The sequence below is a fragment of the Trachemys scripta genome, chromosome 22 (genome assembly GCF_013100865.1).
Source record: "Trachemys scripta elegans isolate TJP31775 chromosome 22, CAS_Tse_1.0, whole genome shotgun sequence".
NCBI classification, from domain to species: domain Eukaryota; kingdom Metazoa; phylum Chordata; order Testudines; family Emydidae; genus Trachemys; species Trachemys scripta.
Window position 1 is genome coordinate 8,206,405 of NC_048319.1, and position 24,584 is coordinate 8,230,988.

The following is a 24,584-nucleotide window of genomic DNA, read 5'->3' on the forward strand; positions in this document are numbered from 1 at the left end:
AGGCCTGGTGACTGCGAGGCCGGTGGCACGGCCTGGTCTTTACAAGCCCATGGGAGCTCAGGCGTCGCACCTAGCAGGTTTCTCCGATGGCTGCTCTCCCGTAGTAGTCAGAGCAGCCCATTCTTTGTGGCCGGGTGTGGGTGTTGTTCTGTCTGTGCAATGCCTGTCGCTTTATGCTGGGGGGGGGAGGACGAGGGTGCACCGTTTGACTGATGTGAGTTATTCTGTATTATCCCACTGCGCTCAGCGCTGTACAAAAACAGAACAAAGAGACAGCTCCTGCCCCAGTCTCAGACAAGAGACAACAGGGACAGACAGACAGACGGGCAAACGCAAGGAAACCGTGATACGATACCGGTCAGCAAGATGGACGGTTGTTCCAGCCACCGAACTGCTGTCTAGTTTTGTGTAGGCCTCGGGGCCAAGGAAGGTTTGGTGGTGGGATTGAAAGGATTTTGTGGATGTTTACAGGGAGCGTGAGGGGCAGCAGGGGCAAAAACACAAAGGGGCTTGTCTGGAGATGTACCGAGTGGGCCGATCAGAGGCCGGAGTCAACATCTCGACACTGAATAAGGGCTGATGGGTCGGTGGGGCCAGGTGCTGAAGACAAGCAGCGTGTGTCTGATGTGAAGGGGACGCAAAGAGAGCGGTGGCCTGGTCAGAGCCACGGGCGAGGAGGAGGATCTTCGCAGCAGCATTGTGAAAGGAGCGGAGCGAGGCAAGATCGCATGTGTCAAGGCCAGAGAGAAGGATGGCGCAGCGGGCGAGATGATGAGAGGCTGGACGAGGGGTTCGGCTGCATGGATGGATGAGAAAGGCCAGATCTCAGAGGTCGTCCGTGGAAGGAATCTTCCCCATTAGCCCCAGCCTGGGTGGGAGCCCCTAAAGGGAGGACTGAATCCAAGATGACAGCCCGGTTACGGGCCTGAGGGACCAGCAGGATGGCAGTGTGGGCCACAGTGACTGAGAAAGGAGATGGGGGGAGGGCTTGTGTGTCTACACAGGGGGGGGTGTTTTGTGCATTTGAGGTGTCTTGTGTGGTGTGCGCTGCTGGCGGTGCAAGGTGTTGTGTCTCTGCAGTGGGTTGTGTCTGTGGTGTAGTGTTCATGTTGTGCTGGGCTCTATGCAGTGGGTTGTGTTGGGGTGTTTTGCTGGGGTCTGCGCAGTGGGTTGTTGGGTGGGTTATGCTGGGGTCTGGGCAGAGGGTTGTGTCCGGGGGGGGTTGTGCTGTGGTCTGGGCAGTGGGTTGTGTTGTGCTGGGGTCTGAGCAGTGGGTTGTCAGGTGGATTGTGCTGGGGTCTGGGCAGTGGGTTGTGTCTGAGGTGTTGTGCTGGGGTCTGACAGTGGGTTGTGTCCGGGGGGGTTGTGCTGGAGTCTATGCAGTGGGTTGTGTCAGGAGTGTTGTGTTGGGGTCTGGGCAGTGGGTTGTGTCCGGGGGGGTTGTGCTGGGGTCTGGGCAGTGGGTTGTGTTGGGGTGTTTTGATGGGGTCTGAGAAGTGGGTTGTCAGGTGGGTTGTGCTGGGGTCTGGGCAGTGGGTTGTCGGGTGGGTTGTGCTGGGGTCTGAGCCCTGGGTTGTATCAGGGGGGAGGGTTGTGCTGGGGTCTGTGCCGTGGGTTGTGTCTAGAGGATGTTGTTCTGGGGTCTGTCGGTTGTTTCCAGGGGGGGTTGTGCTGGGGTCTGGGCAGTGGGTTGTGTCTAGAGGGTGTTGTTCTGGGGTCTGTCGGTTGTTTCCGGGGGGGGGGTTGTGCTGGGGTCTGGGCAGTGGGTTGTCGGGTGGATTGTGCTGGGGTCTGGGCACAGGGTTGTGTTGCGGGGGGGTTGCATGGCTGTCCCCTTGCGCTCCCCATCTCTGTCACTCACCTACATGTCGATTTATGCCACTGAAGTGTTGAGCAAAATCTAAAATGACCCCTGCTCAGTACCTGGGTGGGAAAACACTGGGGCCTTGGCCACCCAGCCAGAGCATCCCCCAGAACCCCCAAACCCAGGGAGACCCTCCCGCGACACTGGGGAGCACAGGGATGGGGGAGGCAGGGGCAGCTCTTTCGAGCCACCTGCCCAGGGTTCATATTCCCTGGTGCTGGCTGACCCGTCGCTCTGGACTCCTTGTGCTCAGTCCCTGGGGTTGGGGGACACACTCATGCCCATGGGGGTGCCTGGTGCTCAGGGGAGGAGGCACTGATGTGCAACAGGGCTGAGAGCCCAGATCTGGAGGAACTAGCAGCCTGCACTGCATGATCAGGGGTGTGGGGGGCAGGGGGGAAGGCCCCCGGGGCAGTCCGGTCCATGCGGTCTCTGCAAAATCAAATTCTCCTGTTTTCTATGACAAGTTTCAGAGTAACAGCCGTGTTAGTCTGTATCCGCAAAAAGAAGAACAGGAGTACTTGTGGCACCTTAGAGACTAACAAATTTATTAGAGCATAAGCTTTCGTGGACTACAGCCCACTTACTCCTGTTCTTCCTGTTTTCTATGGCCCTCCTCGGACCCCATCAGATCTGAGAGAAAGGGCTGGGGAGACCGGAGGAGAGGGCTGGGGGCAGAGCAGGGGGTTGGATGACAGAGGAGCGGGGGAGAGAGGGAACGGGGAAGTGGAGGAGAGGGAAGGAAAGCGAGAGATGGCGGGTGGACGGAGGGGGCTGAGCAGGACATGGAAAAAAACAGCTTTTCCCAGCATATTTGGAATTCTTTCGTCTGGGAATGACCCACTTTCCTTCACCCTTCGAAGAAACAATCCCCTCCCAGCCAGGGCCTCCTCCATAGGCAAAAGACAGCCACTCTTGGCCCCCTGCCCAGTAGCCTCTGCCCCAAACCCCCTCAGCCCAAGCGGTGTGCCAGGGAGCCAGTGCCCTGGTCTGGGATCAAGGGCCCCTGGGAAGAGCAGTGAGTTTCCCAGCCAGGCCTCCCCGTGCCCCACCCTCAGTGAGGAGGGGTGGCAGCCGGCCTCAGGCAGCGCTGGGCTCCCCCAGGGATGGGACGCTTCTCAGCTGCTGCCAAGAGGGGTGCCCGGCGGCGGGGCCGGTGCTTTGGGAGCACAGGAGTCCGGGTTCTTTCCCTGCTGCCTCTGGGAACGACCATGAGCAGTTGCAGCGCTGGGACAACAGTTTCCAGTCACCGCCATTTTGGCACAGAGGGGGGAAACTGAGGCACAGAGGGGGTGGGACTTGCCTGGGGTCGCACCATGAGTCAGTGGCAGAACCGGGAACAGAACCCAGGAGTCCTGGCTCCCAAGAGCCCTTTGCTCTAACCACGAGATCACTCCCCTGCCAGAGTTGGGGCTAAAACCCCAGGGGCCCCAGCCCCATGCCGCCTTCCCCTATCCTGGCCATACAGGCAGGAGCCGAGAGCTCAGTGCAGAAGGGCTCCTCCAACAGTAATGGAGCCGAGTGGGGGTGGGGGAGTGTCTGTCTGATTCCCCCTAACCCCCTCCCCACTGGCCCCCTGGGCAGGGGGAAACCCGAGCCGTGCCCCCTCCCCACCCCTCATTGCGGCCGTGATGGTGCCAAACAGCTGCTTTCATTAGCGCCTTTGAAACTGGAACGGCCGGACATTCCCTCCCCGTCCCCTTCTCGCCTTTTGGGGGCAGGGGGGTGGGGGTGAGGGGCGGGGGGTTGGTTTTCTCTGCCTGCCCCCTACTGGCTGCTGACCACCACTGCGCCCCCTCCCCCTGCCTCTCACACTCCTGTCTCTCCTTGTGCCCCCGCAGGTGTGAAGGGCGCCCGTCCCTCCCGGAGACCATGACTCTGCCCTGTGATCTGCTCATTCTGCTGCTGCTGCTGGAGGGGGCGGCCGACGCCGTGTTCCCCGAAGAGCCCGGGCCCATTAGCGTGGCCCCCGGAGACTGTAAGTGAGGGACTGTGGAAGCGAGGGGGGCCAGGCAAGGAAGAGCTGGGGGTGGGGGGCACAGTCTGGTGCCAAGCTGGCCCAGAGAGGCCCTCAGCCAACTTTACAATGCGGGTTCCTGGGGGGGACCCCTCCCCTCACAGGAGGACCCCAACCTGTTCGCCAATCCCCCCCCCCAATCCCGGTTTCACATTGAATATTGGGTCCCAGGTAGGGTGACCAGACAGCCAGTGTGAAAAATCAGGACGGGGGGTGGGGGGTAATAGGAGCCTATACAAGAAAAAGACCCCAAAATCGGGACTGTCCCTATAAAATCGGGACATCTGGTCACTCTAGTCCCAGGGGAGCACAGAGGCAGGACGCTGACAGAACAGGGGGCTGCACCGGGGTGCAGGTGGCAGCTGCTTTGGGACGCAGGGGGCGGCCGCAGGGAGGTCTGGCAGATTGAGGAGGTGGCCTTGGCGTGGTACTGGAGGGGTGGGGCACTGGCATGCCAGGGGGCCCGTCCTGCTGAGCAGGGAGGAACTGCGTCAGCGGAGCGGGAGAGGGGCATTCTGTGCAGGGCGTCTCACTCGGCATGTGGCGTGGCAGATACATTGGGGGTGGCTTTGCAGGTCATTGGCAGAGCTAGGGGCGCTGGGAGGCTATTCCAAGCCAAAGAGGGGGGTGTCTGCAGGTCAGGATTGAGGGGCATCGGCAGGGCCGGGGGCAGAACCTCGCTCCTGACCAATCAAACCGATTTGATGGGAGAGAACCCCCGGCTCAGCCGGGGCTGCAGAACTCAGCTCCCCTGGGGCCTGGGCGGGATTGGAGCAGCGGGGCCGGGGGCCGGGGGCGGGAGGGCAGAGCGGGGGTGCTTTCGAAGAGGGGAGCTAGCAGGTGCCGCTGTCCCCTGGCAGATGTGAAGCACTACTCGGTGTTCGTGGGCAGCGGGCTGAGCCATTTCTCCAGCCTGGACGGCAGTGGGGCGGAGCGACTCAACATCCAGCGCATGTTGAAGGTCAACCGGACTCTGTACATCGGCGACAGGTAACACACCCTGCTCAGGCCTGGGCACCCCTCTCTAATGGGGCCCCACGCCCCAGAGATCTCTGGGCACCCCCTCCCCAAGATACAAGACACGGGATGCAGAGAAGAGAAGAGTTCCGGGGAGCCAGGGCAAAAAATGGGGGCAGGAGGAGAGGGATCGGGGTGGGGGGTGAAGGGATTGGGGGGTCAGGGGAGCAGGAGGAGATTTGGGTGCAGATGGGATTAGGGGGCTGGAGGGAGAAGTGGGGGCAGGAGATCTCCATGCTGCCAGCTGTCCTTTCCGCTTCCTCCTCCTCCTCCTTTCCCGCAGGCTGACGTGGCGGAGGGGCAAGGGAAGACCCAGAGGACCAGGGGGCCAGGCCAGTGGGGAGGGGACGAGACAGGTGTGTGGGGGGGTGCACTTCGCAGCCTGAGTCCCAAACAGGCAGAACCTGGGTTGCTATGGCCTAGGTGCGCCATAGCAACCTGCAGCCTACGGGAAGGAAGGGGGAGAGAGGATGCTGGTGAGAGTGGAGGATGGGCTGAGGTCCCCCAGAGATGGGGTCCAGCCCCCCATGTGGTAATGGAGAAGGGGGTGCAGTGCTCCATTGACTCCAGTGCCGCCCCCCCCCCCCCGTGAGTCATTAATGGCCTCTGCCGTCTGGCCCTCCAACAAGGGGCGCCCAGATTGTTGGTTCTGACCTGCTGTCCCGTCTTCTCCCCTCACAGAGAGGACCCCAAAACCTGCATCTCACACACCCCACAACGTGACTCCCCTCCCCTTACATGGGGCCCCCCATGAGTCTCACAGCTCTGTGACCCCGCCCTTCACACGGGGACCCCCATTTGTGTCTCACGGCTCTGTGACTCCTCCCTTCACAGGGGGACCCCAATACATGGCTCACAGCTCTGTGACCCCTCCCTTCACAGGGGGACCCCAATACATGGCTCACAGCTCTGTGACCCCTCCCCTCACATGGGGCCCCCCATGAGTCTCACAGCTCTGTGACCCCTCCCCTCACAGGGGGACCCCAATATGTGGCTCACAGCTCTGTGACCCCCTCCCTCACAGGGGGACCCCAATCCGTGGCTCACTGTTCTGTGACCCCTCCCTTGTAAAGGCCGAAAGCCAGTTCTGAGCATATAACTTTATCTATTATGGCTGCATCATGACTTTGGACTAGGCTTTCCATCTCAGTGGCTGGTTAATGAAACACACAACTATCATTTGTAAACACAGCGGCAGATCTGCAATTCTGGGCTTTGTGTGTTGGCTAGATGAACACGATTTGTTGGGGAAGAGTCAACATGGTTTTTGTAAAGGGAAATCATGCCTCACCGTGACTAAGGGGGGATATGATGGAGGTCTATAAAATCATGTCTGGTGTGGAGAAAGTAGATGAGGAAGTGTTATTTATGCCTTCTCATAACACAAGAACTAGGGGTCACCAAATGAAATTAATAGGCAGCAGGTTTAAAACAAACAAAAGGAAGTATTTCATCACCCAACGCACAGTCAACCTGTGGAACTCTTTGCCAGAGGATGTTGTGAAGGCCAAGACTATAACAGGGTTCAAAAAAGAACTAGATAAGTTCATGGAGGATAGGTCCATCAATGGCGATTAGCCAGGATGGGCAGGGATGGTGTCCCTAGCCTCTGTTTGCAAGAAGCTGGGAATGGGCGACAGGGGATGGATCACGGGGAGGGATAGTTCAGTGGTTTGAGCATTGGCCTGCTAAATCCAGGGTTGTGAGCTCAATCCTTGAGGGGGCCACTTAGGGATCTGGGGCAAAATTAGTACTTGGTCCTGCTAGTGAAGGCAGGGGACTGGACTATTGATCTTTCAGGGTCCCTTCCAGTTCTATGAGATAGGTATATCTCTGTATTATTATATTATATTCCCTGTTCTGTTCATTCCCTCTGGGTCACCTGGCATTGGCCACTGTCGGAAGACAGGACACTGGGCTAGATGGACCATTGGTCTGACCCAGTCTGGCTGATTTTATGGTAGAAACACAGCGTCCCTGCTTCACCTGAGCCATCCCGATGGGAGAGAGCAGATGACCGTGATCACTGCATTAGTGATGGTAGCACCCAGACTCCTGGCCACAGGTCTCCGTGTAAAGAGAGCCCATATCCACGGACTGCCAGTGACCCCACCGCCTTTGCTAGCCAGGCTGATGTCTCCAGGGCAGGGTTGTGGCACATTGGCCAGGCAGTTAGTGGAGGGGAATCTTGCCCTACTGCTGCCCAGTCTGCACCCGCTCTGGAGAAACAGAGATCTAGTCACCGGGGCACTCAGTCATTGCAGCAAACGCAACACACGGAGATCTAGAATGCAGCCTGTGGTCCCAGCATGCACTGCTCCACCTAGACCTGATGGTGTGAGCCCAAGTCTACAGGTCCCAGCATGCAATGCTCCGCCTAGACCTGAGTGGGCGCTGCGTGAGCCCCAGAATCTGCATATCCCAGCATGCAATAGTCTGCCTCATCTTGTGGAGGAGATGTGGGCTGTAGAAGACTACAGGTCCCAGCATGCAGGGCTCCATCTAGAGCTGAGTGGCTTTTGGCTCAGCTTGAGCAATGCATGCTGGGAACTGTAGTTTCTGTCGGCTGCATCTGTGTTAAAAAAGAAGGAGGGCTACATCATGCTCCACTAAAGTAGACAGCCCTGTGGCCCTGCCCAGCATATTCCCAGCACAGCCCTTAGCTGGGCAACATTTGGGCCCCCCCTGCTGGCCGGTGCCGAGAGGGAATGTTTTCCTGGCACTGTTGTCAGGGGGCTTTGTGCCGGGCCCGCCAGCCCAGGAGCATTAGAACACAAATTAATATAAATGCGTATTTAACTTGTTCATTCATTAGCCCAAATGTATCGGTTTTTGCCATCCCAGTTTAATTGAGATGAATAAAAACAGATCTGGCCACTCGGAGCATAAATTACCCACTCCCAGCTCGGCTCCATGAATCATCATTTTGCCTCAGCACTTACACGCCGGCAGCAGCACTTAGGCAGCGAACTTTTCACATCCAAGGCTGCCACTTAACTGCACCGATTATGGTGGAAACCAGCCCCATAAATCAGCATAAAAAGCCAGATTGAGAAACAAATGGCCAGCGAGAGCCGCGTGATTTCCCCCAGAGCCGGGTCAGGCAGCAGGGCTGGAGCAATGGAGTTGCCATGCGCTTGGGATACTGTGGATGCAGGGCCCAAGAATCATTCACTTCATCCCATCATAGAATCTCAGGGTGGGAAGGGCCCTCAGGAGGTCATCTAGTCCAGCCCCCTGCTCAAAGCAGGACCAATCCCCAACTAAACCATCCCAGCCAGGGCTTTGTCAAGCCGGGCCTTAAAAACCTCTAAGGAAGGAGATCCCACCACCTCCCTAGGGAACCCATTCCAGGGCTTCACCACCCTCCTAGTGAAAAGTTTTTCCTAATATCCAACCTAAACCTCCCCCACTGCAACTTGAGACCATTACTCCTTGTTCTGTCATCTGCTACCACTGAGAACAGTCTAGATCCATCCTCTTTGGAACCCCCTTTCAGGTAGTTGAAAGCAGCTACCAAATCCCCCCTCATTCTTCTCTTCTGCAGACTAAATAAACCCAGTTCCCTCAGCCTCTCCTCGTAAATCACTCCACACCCTTCACTTCCTCACCCTGGTGTCCCACCCTGACACCAAGTGGCAGGACCTACTTCCACCCATGTAGGATGGGGAGCCCCGGTGGGCCAGCCCGTGCTCCACCCTGGTCCCACGGCCCGCTGGGGATATTAGTTGGTGGCTCCTTCACAGAGCTGTGAGCACGGGTGTGTACCACCTCCCCCGACACCTGCCCCTTCCACGGCAAGAGGGAGACCCTGGCGGGCATTTACATCGAGGGCCCCAGGTTGCAGTCCCTCTTCTGGCTCTTCCAGAACCTCCTCCTCCTCCGGTTTAGCTGCACTTTCCCCTGCAACTCCTGATTTATCACACCCCGTCGGTGGCCCCACGAAGTCGCGAGACCCCCATCGTCAGCCTCCTCCTGACGCTGGTCAAGGTGGCTGTCCACCCTACCAGGAGGAGGAAGTTGGATGCGGGGGAGCGGGGACTCTGCGACAGCGGAGTCTATTTCTGATCCTCCCTCAAGTCACGTCTCCGTGTCCCCTGGCTCCCTGGCCGCCTTCGAGGAGCAGTGGTTGCTGTCTGGGATTCTCTGACCGGTGTCCCCCGGTGTCTGTCCCTGTCACTTTCACTCCCGTCCCTGATGTTTCATGTCATGTCCCTTGGAATGATTTGATTACTGGTTCTGGTGGCTCCTCCCCTTAGGCTGTGGGGGCGGTGCTGTTAGATGTGGGCGGGCTTCTGCCCATTCCCAGTGATTCAATAGGTCAGTGGTCTCCAACCTTTTCTGTCGGGGGGGCGCCAAACAACTAGCCGACGAGGACCGTGGCCACCGGAGAAGCAGCCGGTGAAATGCCGCCGTGAAGCGGCAACCTCAAGAGGCGTCGCCGCCGAAATGCTGCCGAGATTCGGAGGGATTTCGGCAGTAGCGCTTCTTGATGTTGACGCATTTCGGTGGCTGCTTGTCCGGCGGCCAGTAGGCGGGCGCACCCGCAAGCACCGCGTTGGGGACCCCTGCAATAGGTGCTATAATAGCCCCCCACCCACCCCACCATTAAGTGGCTGTGCCCTGATTTGTCACCCAGACCCCATCTCCTAGGAGGCCCCCAGTGTGTGTGACTCGCCTCTTCTCTCCGTAGGTGCCTTGTCTGGCACTGGGTGGGGGGCAGTGAGCAGGGGATGATGCAGCTTCCTCAGAGAAGGATTTTGCGGCCACCAGCTCCACATCCCTGATGGGGCTGAGTGACCCGGGGGCATCTCTCCTCCCCGCGGCTCGCAGGCCTCTGCCTCTAATGAGGACACGGCTCTGCTCGTTTGCCAGAGCCCCGGGAGACAGCAATTAGGGGGAAGTTTCCTGGAGGTTCATTAATGCACCATCACTTGTAATTGATGCAGGAGCCAGTCAGGTGGGGGGCACCGTGAACCAGCTGTGGGGGGGATGGGAAGGAGTGGAAGGGGTCCAGGGACCGGCTGGGTGCTGGAAGGGGCTGGCATGCAGGATGGGAGAGGGGCCAGAGGGCAGGAAAGGGGGCAGGAACCAGTGGCGGGATGGGGGCATTTGGGAAGTGTATAGTAGCCAGTGGGGGAAAGGGGGAGGGAGCTGAGGGGAGAGGTCCCAGGAAGGCATCTCTTTGAAATAGCCGTCAGCCGCGGTCCTTAGCTCCAGAGGGGAAGGCTTGGGACACAGGGCTCCCCCTCTCCCCACCCCACTGGGACCCCTCCTCCCTTCCCTGGTGAAGACCCCCGCTCCCCATGGGGATCCCCCCTCCTGTCCCTGGAGAGGAGGCCGGGGCAGTTCAGCCACCCCCCAGCCACACAGAACGTGCGGCTGTGAGGGGGGGTTGTCACGGTGACGGATGGGCGTAGCGTCGCCCACGTCAATGGCAGACGCGTGTCAGTCAGAACGCACTGGCAGGTGGCGGGGGAGGCCAGGGAGCCTCAGGCGGCCGGCACTCTGGCAGTGCAGAAGTCGCACCCATCCCTCCGCCCTGCTCTGATCACCTTCCTCTCACCCGCTGCTGGCTGTGCCCAGTCTCATGCGCCCAGCCATGGGTCCCCCCTGCCTCTCCGTGCCCTCTGCAAAGACAGCGCTGGCCGTGGGGACGTGGCATTGCTTGGGCATACATCGCCCTCTGCTAGTGCCCAGCTCTGCTGCCGACCACCTAGAGCCTGCGTGGGGCACATGGCTGGCCCGCTCGGGGAGCTGCGAGCATCCCTGCCTGCTGCCCTGGGATGAGTCTGAGACACAGTACCTGCTGGGGCTGGTGGAACAGGCCCTGTGCTCCCCCAGATCCCGCTGCCCCTTTCCCGTCACGGACACCATGTGCCCCACAGTCGGAGCGGCCAGCGGAGTGCTTGGGAAAAGCTTTCCATGTCAGACGGGGAAAATGCCCTCAACTCGCCAGGGAAACCAGCCTGCCCCACCCACCAGGCCCGGCTCTTACACCCATGTGGGTGTGGGGGGGTGTCAGCGGGTGGGGGAGGAAGGGGTGGTGTTTGGGGAGCATTTTTGTATGGGAGTTGGAGTTGTTTAGGAATGTGTGTGCATGTCTGTGTTAGGACAATCCTAGAGATTGTCATGTGTTGGGGCGTGGTATTTGTGTTTTGAGAGGTGGGTTCTGAGTGGGTGACTGCTGGTGACTTGTTTGCTGCTTGTGTTTTATGAATGGGTAGATTTGTGGGGGGGTTGGGAATGAATTGGGGTGCATACGGATGAGGTTTGGTGGGGGTGATTCAGGGATGTGTGTTATGAGTGGGTAGGTTCGTAGGGGGGACTGTGAATGCATTGGGGTGCATATGGGGGAGGTTTTGGGGGGGAGATTCAGGGAGGTATGTTATGAGTGTGTAGGTTCATGGGGGGGTTGGGAATGAATTGGGGTGCATACGGGGGAAGTTTCATGGAGTAATTCAGGGATGTGTGTTATGAGTGGGTAGGTTTGTGGGGGGGGAATGAATTGGGGTGCATAGGGGGGAGATTTCGTGGGGGTGATTCAGGGATGTGTGTTATGAGTGGGTGGGTTCATAGGGGCGGTTGGGAATGAATTGGGGTGCATACGGATGAGGTTTGGTGGGTGTGATTCAGGGATGTGTGTTATGAGTGGGTAGGTTCGTGGGGGGGGTTGGGAATGAATTGGGGTGCACACGGGGGAGGTTTTGTGGGGGTAATTCAGGGATGTATGTTATGAGTGTGTAGGTTCGTGGGGGGATTGGGAATGAATTGGGGTGCATACGGATGAGGTTTGGTGGGCGTGATTCAGGGATGTGTGTTGAGTGGGTAGGTTCGTGGGGGGGTTGGGAATGAATTGGGGTGCATATGGGGGAGGTTTTGGGGGTGATTCAGGGATGTGTGTTATGAGTGGGTAGGTTGGTAGGGAGAGGTTGGAGATGTTTTGGGGGATGTGTGATGGGGGCTGGCAGTGTGGGTTGGGGAGTGTTTTGTGTGCGTGTGGGTTGTGTAGGGCTGTATATAACATTCACCCCCATGGCCAGCACTCTCTCAGGCACCTGCCCCCCTTCTCTCCCGCCAGGGATAACCTGTACCGGGTGAGCCTGGAGCCTGCCACAGCCAGCGAGATGCGCTACCAGCGGGTAAGTGCCGGGCCTTGGCAGCACTGCAGGTCTCTCCCAGGCACTGCTAACCCCGGGGGCCGGCTCCCCATGCCTCCGCCAGGGACCAGCCTCACTTATTCATGGGCTCAGAGCGAAGTCGCTGCCTTCGAGTGGGAGTCTGAGCGCGGGATCTCTCCAGGCAGCTCCAGGAGCAGGTCACACGGTCCCAAGGGCTCCTAGCAATTAGAAGCCCTGGGCAGGTGTCCAAGGTATAGACGCCAGCCCAGCCCCTCAGGCCACCACTGGCACGCAGGGGGCAGCATGCCCGGGCCGGTGTCTTCCCTCTGTGCATAGAGATGCTCATGCAGCTCCCAGCAATGCGCCAAATGCAGGGAGCTGAGACCCAGCCAACTCATCTCGCTGATGGCTATGGCGGGATGGGGCTAACTCGGTGCAGGGGGAGCAGTTGCAGCTATGGCTGAAGGAAATCTGGACCTTTTGCTCACCTGAGTTTGACTTGAGTTCCTTGTTGCTTTTATACCCAGAAATTGACGTGGGGGTCGAACCCACACGACATCAGCATCTGCCGGATGAAGGGGAAGCATGAGGTAAGGGTGCGGCCCGCCCCGCTGCCTGGCCTGCAGGGGCGGGGGGGGGGGGGAAGTGGTGTATCTCCTGCACATTGCCCCAGCTCTCTGCCCCCCACTCCTCTCAGGCTAGGACTCCAAGTTGCTTGCCATCACTCCAAATAGCGGCGCCATGCTTTGCACGCTGGTGCCAGGATTCATGCTCCCAGCGTGGGGGTGCACCGGGATCCACACCCCAGCTCACTACTGCCAATACACCCACTCCCACAACTATCCACTGAGCACAGTGGCCTTGTTTGGTGCTCCAGCTCTCTGGCCAGCTCCCCCCTTTGCCTTCCCGCTCGCTGTGGGGTGGTCGGCGTGGGCCCCACCGTGAGCTGCGTTTGTCATACTCTCTGCCTTTTAACTCCCTGCAAACATTTGTGTCAAATGTGATTTATTAGATGCTAGTATAATTGGCTTTGTAATTAATTATTTCTGGTCTGTTGATCAGAACAGACACATCTCATAATCGGTGAGAAATCCAATTTCCAGATTCCATTAATGCCTCTTCAGGCTGAAAAAGGCAGAGCACCGGGCTCCCCAGGGAGTGGCGGCCCGGTGCCCCGCTGGATCAGAACCCGGGCCAGCAGGACCTCTGGCTCACCATTACAGCCAGGAAGTGGAATAAATCGGCATTAGCTGAAGGGGCGCTGACCCGTTAAACATCTGCGGGCCAGACTCTGAGCCCGCTTACACCAGGCTGAATTGGGAGTGGAACTGTTCACACCCAAAGAATTACTCCAGATCGACACCAGTGTAAGGGACGGGAGAATCTGACCCACAATCTTCCTAAACCATCGGAGGTCAACGTTTTCAGACTTGGGGGTCTGAGAGTGGGATTTTCAAGAGAACCTAATGGAATTTGGCACCCGGTTCCCACTAAATTCCCATGGCATTTGAGTTCCCAGTTCCATGAGCCCGTAGCCGCAAATCCATACCTAGACACCTCACTACAAGTGGCCTCGATTTTGGTGGTACAGAATACCTGCAGCATCTGTGCAGTGGAAGTTTTGGCTGATCAGCAGCACCCCCCCCCCCCACTTCCCATTCTTCTTTCCCACTCCTCTCCCTACAGTGTGTTCTCTTTCAACCCCCCCTTCCCAGTCTGTATATCACCCTTCACTCCTGCCTCCCTCCCTAACTCAATCCAATGGGCACCTGTGAGAATCCAGCGCTGTTATTTACATGGTTATCTCAGGGTCCCAGTCCTGTTTGAAAATCCAACTTCAAGCACCTAACTCTAGGCACCCAGGTGTGGACATTTTGCCCGACTTGGGGGAGGAGTTTTCAAAAGGCATAAATGGGAACTAAGCACCCAACTCCCCTAGATGTTCAGTGGGGGATGGGCACTTAACCTTCCCTTTCTGCCTTTGATAAACTCCCTCCTCGTCTTATCCATGGGACATTTGGAGCCCCAGCTCCAAACACAGAGAGGGTTCCAACAACCAATGGGCTCCTGGGGAGGAGGAAAACAGGCTCGTCAGTTTCATGGCTCTTCCTAGTCAGTTTCATTTGCAGCTTCTCCAGCCCTGGTTACAAGGCAGCTGGGATTGGGGCTCTGAGGCTGCTTGGGAAATTTGACGTCTTAATTTTTTTAACAATTGCTGGTGGGTTTTTTGGGTTAATTATCCATTTCTGTTGATCTGAGGTTTTTTTAAATTTTTGAGCCTGATTTGGGGCACTAGTGAAGGTTTAAAGGACGGTTGCCCTCCCCATCCCCCACCCCATCCCCAAACCAGGACCAGTTTTTATTCCTTGCAAATGTGGGAACCCTCATCAGCAGTAACCTCGAACCCCTGGCAGGTTCTTGAGCCGCGCACGGGCACACCCCCGGCCCCCCGGCCTCTCCCGCACCTCTGAGCTTGGCAGAAGCATTTTCAGTGGTTTCCATCCACCCCTGCCCTTGCTCACGTCTTGTCTTTCTGCCCAGGCAGCTTCACAGGTTTTCGGCCTCTCTTTGTTTCCCAATCAAAGCCCATGAATGTGTGTTTCCATGGTTTCCTAGCAGGCCTGGAAAAATGGAGCTTTAAGGTGCTTGGTTGGATTCTTTTTTTTTTTTTTTTTTTCCCCCACTGCACACTTTTGAAGGCCTCGTTCCTGGCGCTTTGGTTCACGAGGGCCAACTGTGGGGTGTGCAGGTGGCCATCTGCCCCTAAACTTGCAGCCCTTCTGTTTGTGTCCACCCTGCCATCTGGAGCGGCACCTGGAGCCGGCTGGAGGAGCCCATCTGTATCCAGCCACTGATGTCTCTGTGCAAGGTTAAAAGGGCCGCTGTCAGGTTACAAATCCGGCATTCAAAATCATTCCCTCACCTGGGCAGCCAACAGCATCGAAGATGATTAAGGCTGGATGGATTTTGAACACCTCTTTGTTGCCTCTGTGCGTGCATATTGTCCCCTTTTGGCATTTTCCTCCAATTGGACAATGAAACTAAGCGAAGCCTTTAACTAGTGGGATGTCTGGGTTCCCAGGCACTAGCCCAGTCACGCTGCAGTGTTCTCAGTGCAAACCCTCCAGAGCGTTTTAAATAGAAACAGAAAACTGTTCTAACCTAGATTTAAAAACAAAAGCAACAGGGAAACATTTCTAGCTAGATGACTAGATAGAGGGGTTTGCTTAGAGAGAGGTGGATTTCATAGAGGGTGTGCATGGAGATGGATAGATGGGGATGCAAGTGAAGGGAGGGATAGATAGATAAAGAGATTGATAAATAGAGGAGCATGGATAGCTAGCTAGGTAGGAATGCATGGGGGTGGATGTAGGGGGATGCATGGGGTGGATAGATGGGTGGATGGCTAAATAGCTACAGATGAATGGGGATGGATGGATAGATAGATTAGATGGGTGGCTGGTCGATAGGATGGACGGATACAGGGGGATGCATGGGGTGGATAGATGGGTGGATGGATAGGGATGAATGGGGATGGATTGATAGATTAGATGGGTGGCTGGGTAGATAGGATGGATGGATACAGGGGGTGGATAGATGGGTGGATGGCTGGATTGATAGGGATGAATGGGGATGGATGGATAGATAGATTAGATGGGTGGGTGAGTAGATAGGATGGATGGATACAGGGGGTGGATAGATGGGTGGATGGATGGGGATGGATGGATGGATGGATAGATTAGACGAGTGGCTGGGTAGATAGGATGGATGGATACAGGGGGTGGATAGATGGGTGGATGGCTGGAATAATAGGGATGAATGGGGATGGATGGATAGATAGATTAGATGGGTGGCTGGGTAAATAGGGGGATGGATGGATACAGGGGTGTATGGTGACAGAGAGAGATGTATTTCTTTACCTTTACCATATGTGGGGCGAGGCTCCCTGATCATGTCCTTTGAAGGTTGCGCTTTCCCTGATGTACTGAGATGGGTGCCTGGTGTGGTCCTCAGCCCATGGCACGGTGCTGGGCCCAGCATGCGTCAAGGTGGCCGAACCAGCCCACAGGTTGGCCAACTGGGTGCATGAAGCCAAATTCTGCTCCCCATTACCAGGCCCCCACCCCACGCCCATGAGTTCTACGAGCAGGAACGGCCCCGTCGTCTCAGGCTGGCCCAGAGTAACGTTTCCCAACTGTCACGGACTCACAGATCGTGCCCACTCTTGGCCCCGTGCGGTCCGTGGGGGGTGCCCCCTTTTAGTGAGACAGCCCTTCTCGGGGGTCCACTCTCTCTCGGGGTCCGGACCCTCCACCTCCTGGATCCGCATCTCTCTGAGCCTTAGCACGTCTGTCTCTGCCGTGGGCCCCCTCAGGGAGTCCACTCGCTCTGGACCCCCGGGGCCTCCACCCCCGAAGGGGTTGATGCAACCCTGTTCCCTAGACTGGAGTGACTCTCAGCCAGCATGAAACAGAAGGGTTTATTGAGAGTTGAACACAGCACAGGAAACTCTCTGACCCTCAGGCCTGGCCTCCCTCAGCCCAGCACATCCCAGTCTCTCTGCATCCAGGTGGGCTCTGCCTGCTTCCCCTCTCCAGCCCAGAGCCGCCCCCCATCCGAGATGCCCTGCCCCAGGCCCCGCCTCTGTCCATTGTCTTCTCTCCAGGTAAACAGGGTCGTAAACCGGGGCCTCCTCTCCTGCTTCTCCCTCTGGCTGGAACCAGCTGGTTAGGTCACTGGGTCCTCACTCTGCAGCCCATTGTCCTCCCACTGGCCAGAACCGGCTGCGTCTCCTCAGCTGGGCCTCTGGGTCGCCAGGTCACCGGTTGCTGGGGTATCCATCCTCCCGGCCACCGGCTGGGTCCCCACGTCCTCTCTCCGGGCCTCTGCAAAACACATTCCCTCTCCCCTCACCTCGTTAAACCAGTAACCCCCAGGGAAACTGAGTCCCACCCCCTCCGCATGCAAACCATTGAAACTCCACAGAAAACAAGAAAACCCCCACTTCGTCACATCTCTCCCCCCTTCGAGGCTGAACGGAGCAGGGTCACTTAGCCAGTGACCTGGGGAAGTTCAGGGCCCCCGCCCCGCGATAAAGCATCCGCTATAACATTGGCCCTCCCCCTCACATGGACCACCTCCATGTCATACCCCTGGAGGAGCAGGGCCCACCTCAGCAGCTTGGCATTAGCCCCTTTCATTGGGTGCAGCCACGTCGGGGCGAATGGTCGGTGCACACGGTGAAGCGCCGCCCAAATAGATACGGCTGCAGTTTGTTAAGGGCCCACCCCATGGCCAGGCATTGCTTCTCTATGGCCGCGTAGTGCTGCTCCCGGGGCAGCAGCTTCTTGCTCAGGTACCCAATGGGGTGTCTCTCCCTGTTAGTATCAGTTTGCATCAGCACCGTCCCCAGCCCTGTGTCCGAGGCGTCGGTGAACACCAGGAAGGGTTTGTTAAAATCCGGGTTTACCAGCACTGGGCCCTGGATAAGTGCCCTCTTCAGCGCACAGAGAGCCCTCTGGCACTGCTCGGTCCAGACCACCTTGTCCTGCTTTCCCTTTCGACACAGCTCCGTGAGGGGGGCTGCCAAGGAGCTAAAGTGGGGCACAAACCTCCGGTAGTACCCCGCCATCCCATTGAAAGCCTGGACCTGCTTCTTAGTCTGGGGGGCGGGCAAGGCCTTGATTGCCTCCACTTTGGCCGGCTCCGGCTTCAGGTGGCCACTCCCAACCTTGTGGCCCAGGTATGTCGGACCCCCCACTTCTCCCACAAGCACTGGAGCAGGGTCGACACCCCAACTCCCTCCCCCGCAGCGTAATCCCAGTGCGCTGAGCGCGGCCGCTGGCTCTGACCCCCCTCCCCTCTCCTCTCCAGGCAGAGTGCCGGAACTTCGTCAAGGTGCTGCTGGTGACGAACGAGAGCACGCTCTTCGTGTGTGGGACCAACGCCTTCAACCCCATCTGCGCCAACTACAGCGTGAGTCACCCCCGCCCCGCCCCGCCCAGCCCAGCCCAGCCGGGGATGGAGAACGCGGCCTTCGGGGTCTACCCACGGGACGGGGCGCACGTGTGTGTGTTGGGGGCAGGGGGCGCAACATCTGCCCATGTTCGGCACTTGCACACGTGGGTGGGGTGTGTCCCATGTGAGTCACGAGCGTGTGTATGTGGCACGTGCTCATGTGTTTAGCGTGGAGTGGAGCGTGTGTGTCCCATGTACGTGTTCCGGTGGGTGGCGTGTGGTGTGTATGTCGTGCGGGCCCGTGCGTAGCATGTAGGCATCGTATGGACATGTAACATATAGAGAGAGTATGTTCCCATGGGCGGGGTCCCACATGTGTAGCTTGGGCCCCTGTGTAGCATTTGTGGGTCTCTGTGTCATTTAATCGCTGACTGTGCAAGTGTCTTTCCCTGACCCTCCTGCCTTGCCTGGGGACTCTCCCCTCTGGGCATGCGGTGCCCTGTTCCTCCCGGGGCTGCTTTCCTTATGCTCCTCACCGCGGGCAGCGGGGGCGGGCAAAGTGCAGGGCATGAGCACCAGTGCAGCCCCCTCGCCCTGGGGACCAAGGGGCAGTCCCAGCGGCCCAGCCCCAGGGGAACTGCCCGGGTTGCTTGGGGCAAGCTTCTGGGATGGAGCAGAGCTGGGGGGAGGGTGTCAATGGGGCAGCACAAGGCAGCAGGTGCAGCCTGGGGCACAGTGCACTGGGGACATTCCCCCATCAGGCCCGGATCTCTGCATCCCCCCACGGGGGCTGTCCCTGCTGATCAGTGCCAGCTCTGTAAAGGTCCCGGCCCGGCGCGAAGGAGGCCGGGCTACGGTGAAGGTCCCGGCCCGGCACGAAGGAGGCCGAGCTATGGAGAAGGTCCCAGCCTGGAGCGGAGGAGGCTGGGCTTCGGTGAAGGCCCGGCGCAGAGGAGGCCGGGCTATGGAGACAGTCCCGGCCTGGTGTGAAGGAAGCCGGGCTATGGTGAAGATCCCAGCCCAGGGCAGAGGAGGCCAGGCCACGGTGAAGATCCCGGCCCAGAGTGAAGGAGGCCGGGCTATGGAGAAGGTCCCGGCCCGGCGCGGAGGAGGCCGGACTACGGTGAAGATCCCGGCCCAGGGCGGAGGAGGCCGGGCCACGATGAAGGTCCCGGCCCAGGGCGGAGGAGGCCGGGCCATGGTGAAGGTCCCGGCCCAGGGCGGAGGAGGACGGGCCACGGTGAAGATCCCGGCCCAGGGCGGAGGAGGCCGGGCCACGGTGAAGATCCCGGCCCGGTGCAGAGGAGGCTGGGCGACGGTGAAGGTCCCGGCCCAGCGTGGAGGAGGCCGGGCGACGGTGAAGGTCCCGGCCCGGCGCGGAGGAGGCCGGGCGACGGTGAAGATCCCGGCCCGGCGCGGAGGAGGCCGGGCTACGGAGAGCCCGGGAGGGAGCGGTGAAGCAGGGCGCAAGGCAAAGAGTCACAGTTTATCCAGTAGTGATGGGAACAGATGACACTGACCCCTGCTGCTGTCATCCCCTGGCACAGCAGAGCAGGACACGAGGGGCCAGGGAGCCACATGTTCCAGGGAGAAGCCAAGGAGGCGTCCGTGGTGGGAATCCTAAGCAGGTGGCACCTAAAGTAGAGAGTGGCCCCAGCTCAGGTGTGGATCTGACGGCACCGGGCTGATGGGGCAGGAGTCTGGGGAACCTCCTGAAGCCAAGAGGGATGGGGCTGTGTGATAGGCAGCCTGGCCATCTCTGGGGTGCGACCTTGGGCAAGTCATTTCCCCTCGCTGTGCCTCAGTTTCCCCTCCCTTGCCCATTTAATCTGTTAGGTCTTTGAGGCCGGGGCTGTATGTGTGCCCAGCACCCAGCGTGGTGGAGCTCCCCTGGCAGCCAGTAGGAGCTGCGGCACTCGGCACCCCGACAGGCCAGTCACTCAATGAGGTGTCTGGTTGTGGATTTAGGGGCCTTGCTTTAGCCGCCCGCTGAGTTTGCTGTCCGTGGGCGAGTGTGGGGAGGCTGGGAGCTGTCAGGCCCCGGTGCAAACTTACCACCTCTCTCCCTCTCCTTAGATGGACACCTTGGAGCCCATTGGAGACAGCATCAGCGGCATGGCCCGGTGCCCCTACGACCCCAAACATGCCAATGTCGCCCTCTTCACGGGTCAGTACCGCCCGGCCTGCTCCCTGCTCTTGGGCGGGTGGGGGGCAGAGGGGGGCTGCCCGCAGTGAGCCCGCCTGGTCGGGGAACAACGTGCCAAATTCGGGGGTTCGTTGTCTTTTTGATTTTTGTCCTTCTTTCTTTCTTTTGTTCATTTTTTCTTTTGCTTATTTTCCTTTTGTCATTTTATCCGTCTGCTCCAATAAATACCCATTTATCTATCTGTCTGTCTGTCTTGCAGTGTTGTTGTAGCCGTGTTGGTCCCAGGATATGAGAGAGACAAGGTGGGTGAGGTCATATCTGTTATTGGACCAATGTCTGTTCGTGAAAGAGACGAGCTTTTGAGCTACACAGAGCTCGTCTTCAGCTCGCTGTCGCTCGGCAGCTTCTCTTGCACCAACAGACGTTGGTCCAATAAAAGATATCACGTCGCCCACCTTTTCTCTCTCATTATCTATCTATATCTATCTGTCTATCCCCATCCACCCCAATATCTATCTATCCCCATCCACCCCAATATCTATCTATCTATCTATCTATCTATCTATCTATCTATCCCCATCCACCCCCTCTATCTATCTATCTATCTATCTATCTATCTATCNTGGGCTGACACTGCAGCGAGGTTACCGCTACGCTCCCCAAAACCGGCCATCCTCCTTCCCTACGGCATTTCCTGATACTGGCCCCGCCCCAGCCCCTCCGCAGCCCTAACGAAGCCCCTCTGAACTGGCTGGTGAAACGGTTCCCGGCTGCCTCCCACAGCCGCGCTGTGCCACCATCGCCCCCGTGCCTTGATGCAGTCGGTCACACGCCGCCCGATTCCAACAGGAGCCCTTCGCTGTGGTGGAGATGACTGCGTGGGGGGCAGAGGATTGGCACAAACGTAGCCTTAGGGATTGTGGAGTCCCCCTGGGGAGGACAGGAAGAGGGGGCATATGTCTCTGGAACAATAGGAAGCACAATCTTTTTGTTGTTGTTTTAAACCCGTTTGGGGGCTGATTTTCTACCGACCGCGAGGCGGGAAGGGGCCCCGGGTGTGTGGCTTTCTCTGGTTTGGCGCGGATTCCGTGGGGGTTTCCAGAATCGGATCTTGGCCTGTTTGTATTTTTGTTTTATTGGGGTAGGGGGGGAGGAGGTGGCCTTTCTTTTTCTTTCCTTTCCTCTGTCACAAATTGCACAATCCCTCCAGCGTGGAGGCGTCTCTCGGGCCAGGGATCGAGAGCGTCTCCGGCTGTGGCAGGGCAGCGGGCGAGGCGTTGTCAGCAGATCCCCTGCTGTTCCCCTACCAAGGTCCCCATCTCCACCCACCCGCGGCCAGGCGGGGAAGGGGCTCTCCGGGAAGTCTGGCTCCTGCCCCCCTCTCTCTAAAGCACAGATTGGAGCCCAGCTGCTGGCACCGATCTCGGAGACGGCGTGGCGCTTACGGGCACAGGGAGCCCGCGATAACGTGGGCATGCATTGGCATGTTTGTGTGCGCGCCTGGCGCCGCCCCCTGCGGGCACCCAGCCAGCCTTTCCGGGCCGCAGCTGCGACTTGCCGGGGTGTCTCCAGCTCTCATCTTCCCCAAGGGAGGCTCAGAGCTGGGGGTTTGAGACCGGCTCTCGTCGCTCCCCGGGCGGGGGGATCAGTGAAGATTGTGGGGGATGGGGCTGGTTCAGACGCTCGCCCCGATGCTCAGCTGTTTCTCCCAGCCTCACTGGGGGTGCAAAGTCCATGAAGGGGTGGGGGGGATTCACTTGCTTCCCCAGGTCCCCTGCACCCCACTCAGACCACAGAGATGACAGGGACGGCTTCCCCCGCGGCATTTCGGCGCGTCCCGCCACAAGCACAAAAGCCAGTGAAAAGAGGTCCCCGGCCCGCTTGGGGTGGGAGCCGGGTTCTTGTCCTCTCCGGGCCTGTTAGCTGGAGCACTGGGTCCAGGGTCAGATCCTGCTGCTGGGTGCAGCCTTGCTGGTCCCCTCTGCCCACCGGGGCAGGCAGGGCCTGAGACCCAGAGCCCAGGGAAGGGGAAGGACTGGCAGCGTGGGGCCAGGGCAAGGAAAGATACCTGAGGGAGGGGGTGCTGGATGGGAAGTGGGGGCAGGCAGCAGAATGTGCTCGCTGGGCTGGGGCAGGTAATCTGGAAGCAGCCCCCCCCCCCAGAGCTGGCCTGCAGCCTGCCCCCTCCCCCCTGCTTGGCCTTCTCCACCAGGCATGACAAAGCTCAGCTCTCGCGTGGCACCGTCTTGGGGCCGGAGTGCCAGGCAAATGGGAGCTGCTGGGGGCTGGGCCCTGTGTGCGAATCCAGCCACTTCCTTTAGGTGCCTGAATGGGAGATGAGCTCTTGTGACAATCAGGCCAACAGGGCCTGCAGCACCAGGGCCGCGTACACCACACACGGGCCGCAGCCCGGTGGGCGCCGCGTGTACCACGCACGGGCTGCAGCCCCGTGGGCGCCGCGTACACCACGCACGGGCTGCAGCCCCGTGGGCACCGCCTGTACCACGCACGGGCTGCCGGCCCGGTTAGCCTGCACCTGGATGGATCCTGCCCACACGCTGCCCAGGCCGGCTTAAAATGGCAGCCAAAACGCTGGGAAGACGGTGACGGCTCAGCAGGGCTTCTGCCCCGGCCCACTGCGGAGCCTGGGTCCCGCCAGCCAGGCCCATGCTTTCCCGAGGGAGGCTGGGGGGGCCGGATCCCCACCCCGGGGAGTTTGACGAGGGAGCAGAGCCAGGCCTGGGGGAAGAGGGGAGGGGACCATGGTGACGTGGAGGGGGACAAGACAGCTGCGATGGGCTCCGCGGAAAGGGGCGGGCGTCTCTAGCTGCCCCCAGGGGAAGCCGGGCCTGCAGGCCGCCCGCTCCCCACCACTGTAAATAAGGTGTGCGAGGAGACGACCCATTGCCAAGCGAGTGGTCCAGTACGATGCAAGTTCTCTTGTGACCTGTGCCCCCCTGTGACCTTTCTCCTTTTAACCTGTGCAGGCCATGCATGCTACAGCAGTAAACTCTTCTCTGTATAACTCTGGAGTTCCCCCTGCCAATAAAGTTCTGTTTACAAGACTGGACCCCGCCCCTCCCGCCCCAGCATCGCTGTCTTTTCTCGCATTCGTTGGCCCCAAAGGGGGGAGGACAGGAATCCACAAAGAACCAGGCTGTGGCGTATCCAGCTCTGGGACTAATCCAGAGGGAAATGCCCCTGGTACCCAGGGCCGCCGCCTGTGCCAGTCCCTGCCACCTGTGCCAGCTTGACTTTGCCGTGGCCCGTGGGCTGAGATCTGCTGTGACTTAAAGGCAGTTTGCAGCGGAGTAGCTGAGAGCAGCAATTGAAGCACCAAAGGAGGGCCAGGGGAAGATCCCCTCTGTGGTGCCCCATCCATATGGAAGATCCCACCCACAGAGCAAGGGCCAACTTTCCCCTACCACCTTCACTAGGGGGCAGCGTGTCTCCTTCAGGCGTCAGTCATGCTGGTGGACAATCTCCCGACCAGCTGGACTCAGGGCAGCTGGCTCGGTCCATGTGAGCCCCAGAGCGGCGTCAGTATTGGATGGTTGGTTGCTCGCAAGCCAGCAACCTGGAGGTGAAGCGCCACACCCAGATAGGTTCACTGGCAAACGGCCCAGTCGCTGCGGGCATGGGAAGGATGTGGATTTCACATCCTCTGCCTCTGCCACATACCAGCTGCGGGTCCTTGGTCAAGTTCTGCCCAGAACTCCAAAGGAAGTTAGGCAGCGAAAGCCCTTTGGGAATCTGGGCCACCCCGGCCCTGAGCCTGTGAAAGAGGGATAGAGACTCTCGCAAGGGCTTGGCGATGGCTGGCTGGCAAGTGTCTGGGTCGAGCTGAGTGGTTGGCATGACCATTATCATCTCCCCTAAGGGCAGGATGGCCTGGATCGCACCCGCTGAGCCGGCTTGAAAACTATGGCCTAGATCCCCCAACCCTCGCTCGCTGCAGTGTTCCCAGAGTGCACCGGGGTCTGTGTGTGTCCGCTCACCAGCTGCCTGGGGGCTGCAGCAACTAGGCACAAAGACTCCTGCTTTACTGAGCTCAGTGGGAGCGGGGGGCCGAATTCCCTCAGGCTGCCCGGACGATCTCAGCCCAGATCGTGGTGCGGTGGGACTAGAGACCCTGTGTGCTCCTGCCTGGTGCCGTTGGTAAGCGCGGCAGGTAAAGCCAAAGGCTAAGGATCCGAGTCTGCAAGCACCAAATTCTGCCAACTAATGGCAGGGCGGTTAGGCCCAGAGGGACCAGTACGAGCATCCCATCTGCTCCCCTGCATAGCACAGGCCAGAGCCCCTTCCCTGGGGAGCCCTGCACTCAGCTAGCACATTTGCTTGGTTGTGTTGAATGCCATTTTGGTGACACCCGGGCGGTTTTGACACTGGGGCTGCTACTCCAGCTTCCAATGCTGGGTCTGTCCAGCCTGTTGCCCTGCCCGGAGCATGCCCCCCTTCTGG

The 24,584-nt window shown here is 59.0% G+C and overlaps 1 protein-coding gene across 1 annotated transcript; it reads left to right on the top strand.

The window, feature by feature from the left end:
- The first annotated feature begins 587 nt into the window (after positions 1 to 587).
- On the top strand, positions 588 to 20,212 carry SEMA6B (semaphorin 6B). Its single transcript, XM_034755583.1, has 7 exons — positions 588 to 831; positions 3,706 to 3,842; positions 4,742 to 4,871; positions 11,980 to 12,040; positions 12,547 to 12,609; positions 17,894 to 17,995; positions 20,054 to 20,212. The coding sequence occupies exons 1-7, from the start codon at positions 809 to 811 to the stop codon at positions 20,210 to 20,212; spliced, it is 675 nt and encodes a 224-aa protein (XP_034611474.1). The 5' UTR covers positions 588 to 808.
- The last annotated feature ends 4,372 nt before the right edge of the window (positions 20,213 to 24,584 follow it).

Bases quoted from the DNA above. Each gene is read 5' to 3' on its own strand.
- SEMA6B (XM_034755583.1), top strand. From the start codon at position 809: ATGAGAAAGGCCAGATCTCAGAG. The intron at 3,843-4,741 runs GTAAGTGAGGGA...GTCCCCTGGCAG, and splicing joins TAGCGTGGCCCCCGGAGACT to ATGTGAAGCACTACTCGGTG. The intron at 12,610-17,893 runs GTAAGGGTGCGG...TCTCCTCTCCAG, and splicing joins GGATGAAGGGGAAGCATGAG to GCAGAGTGCCGGAACTTCGT.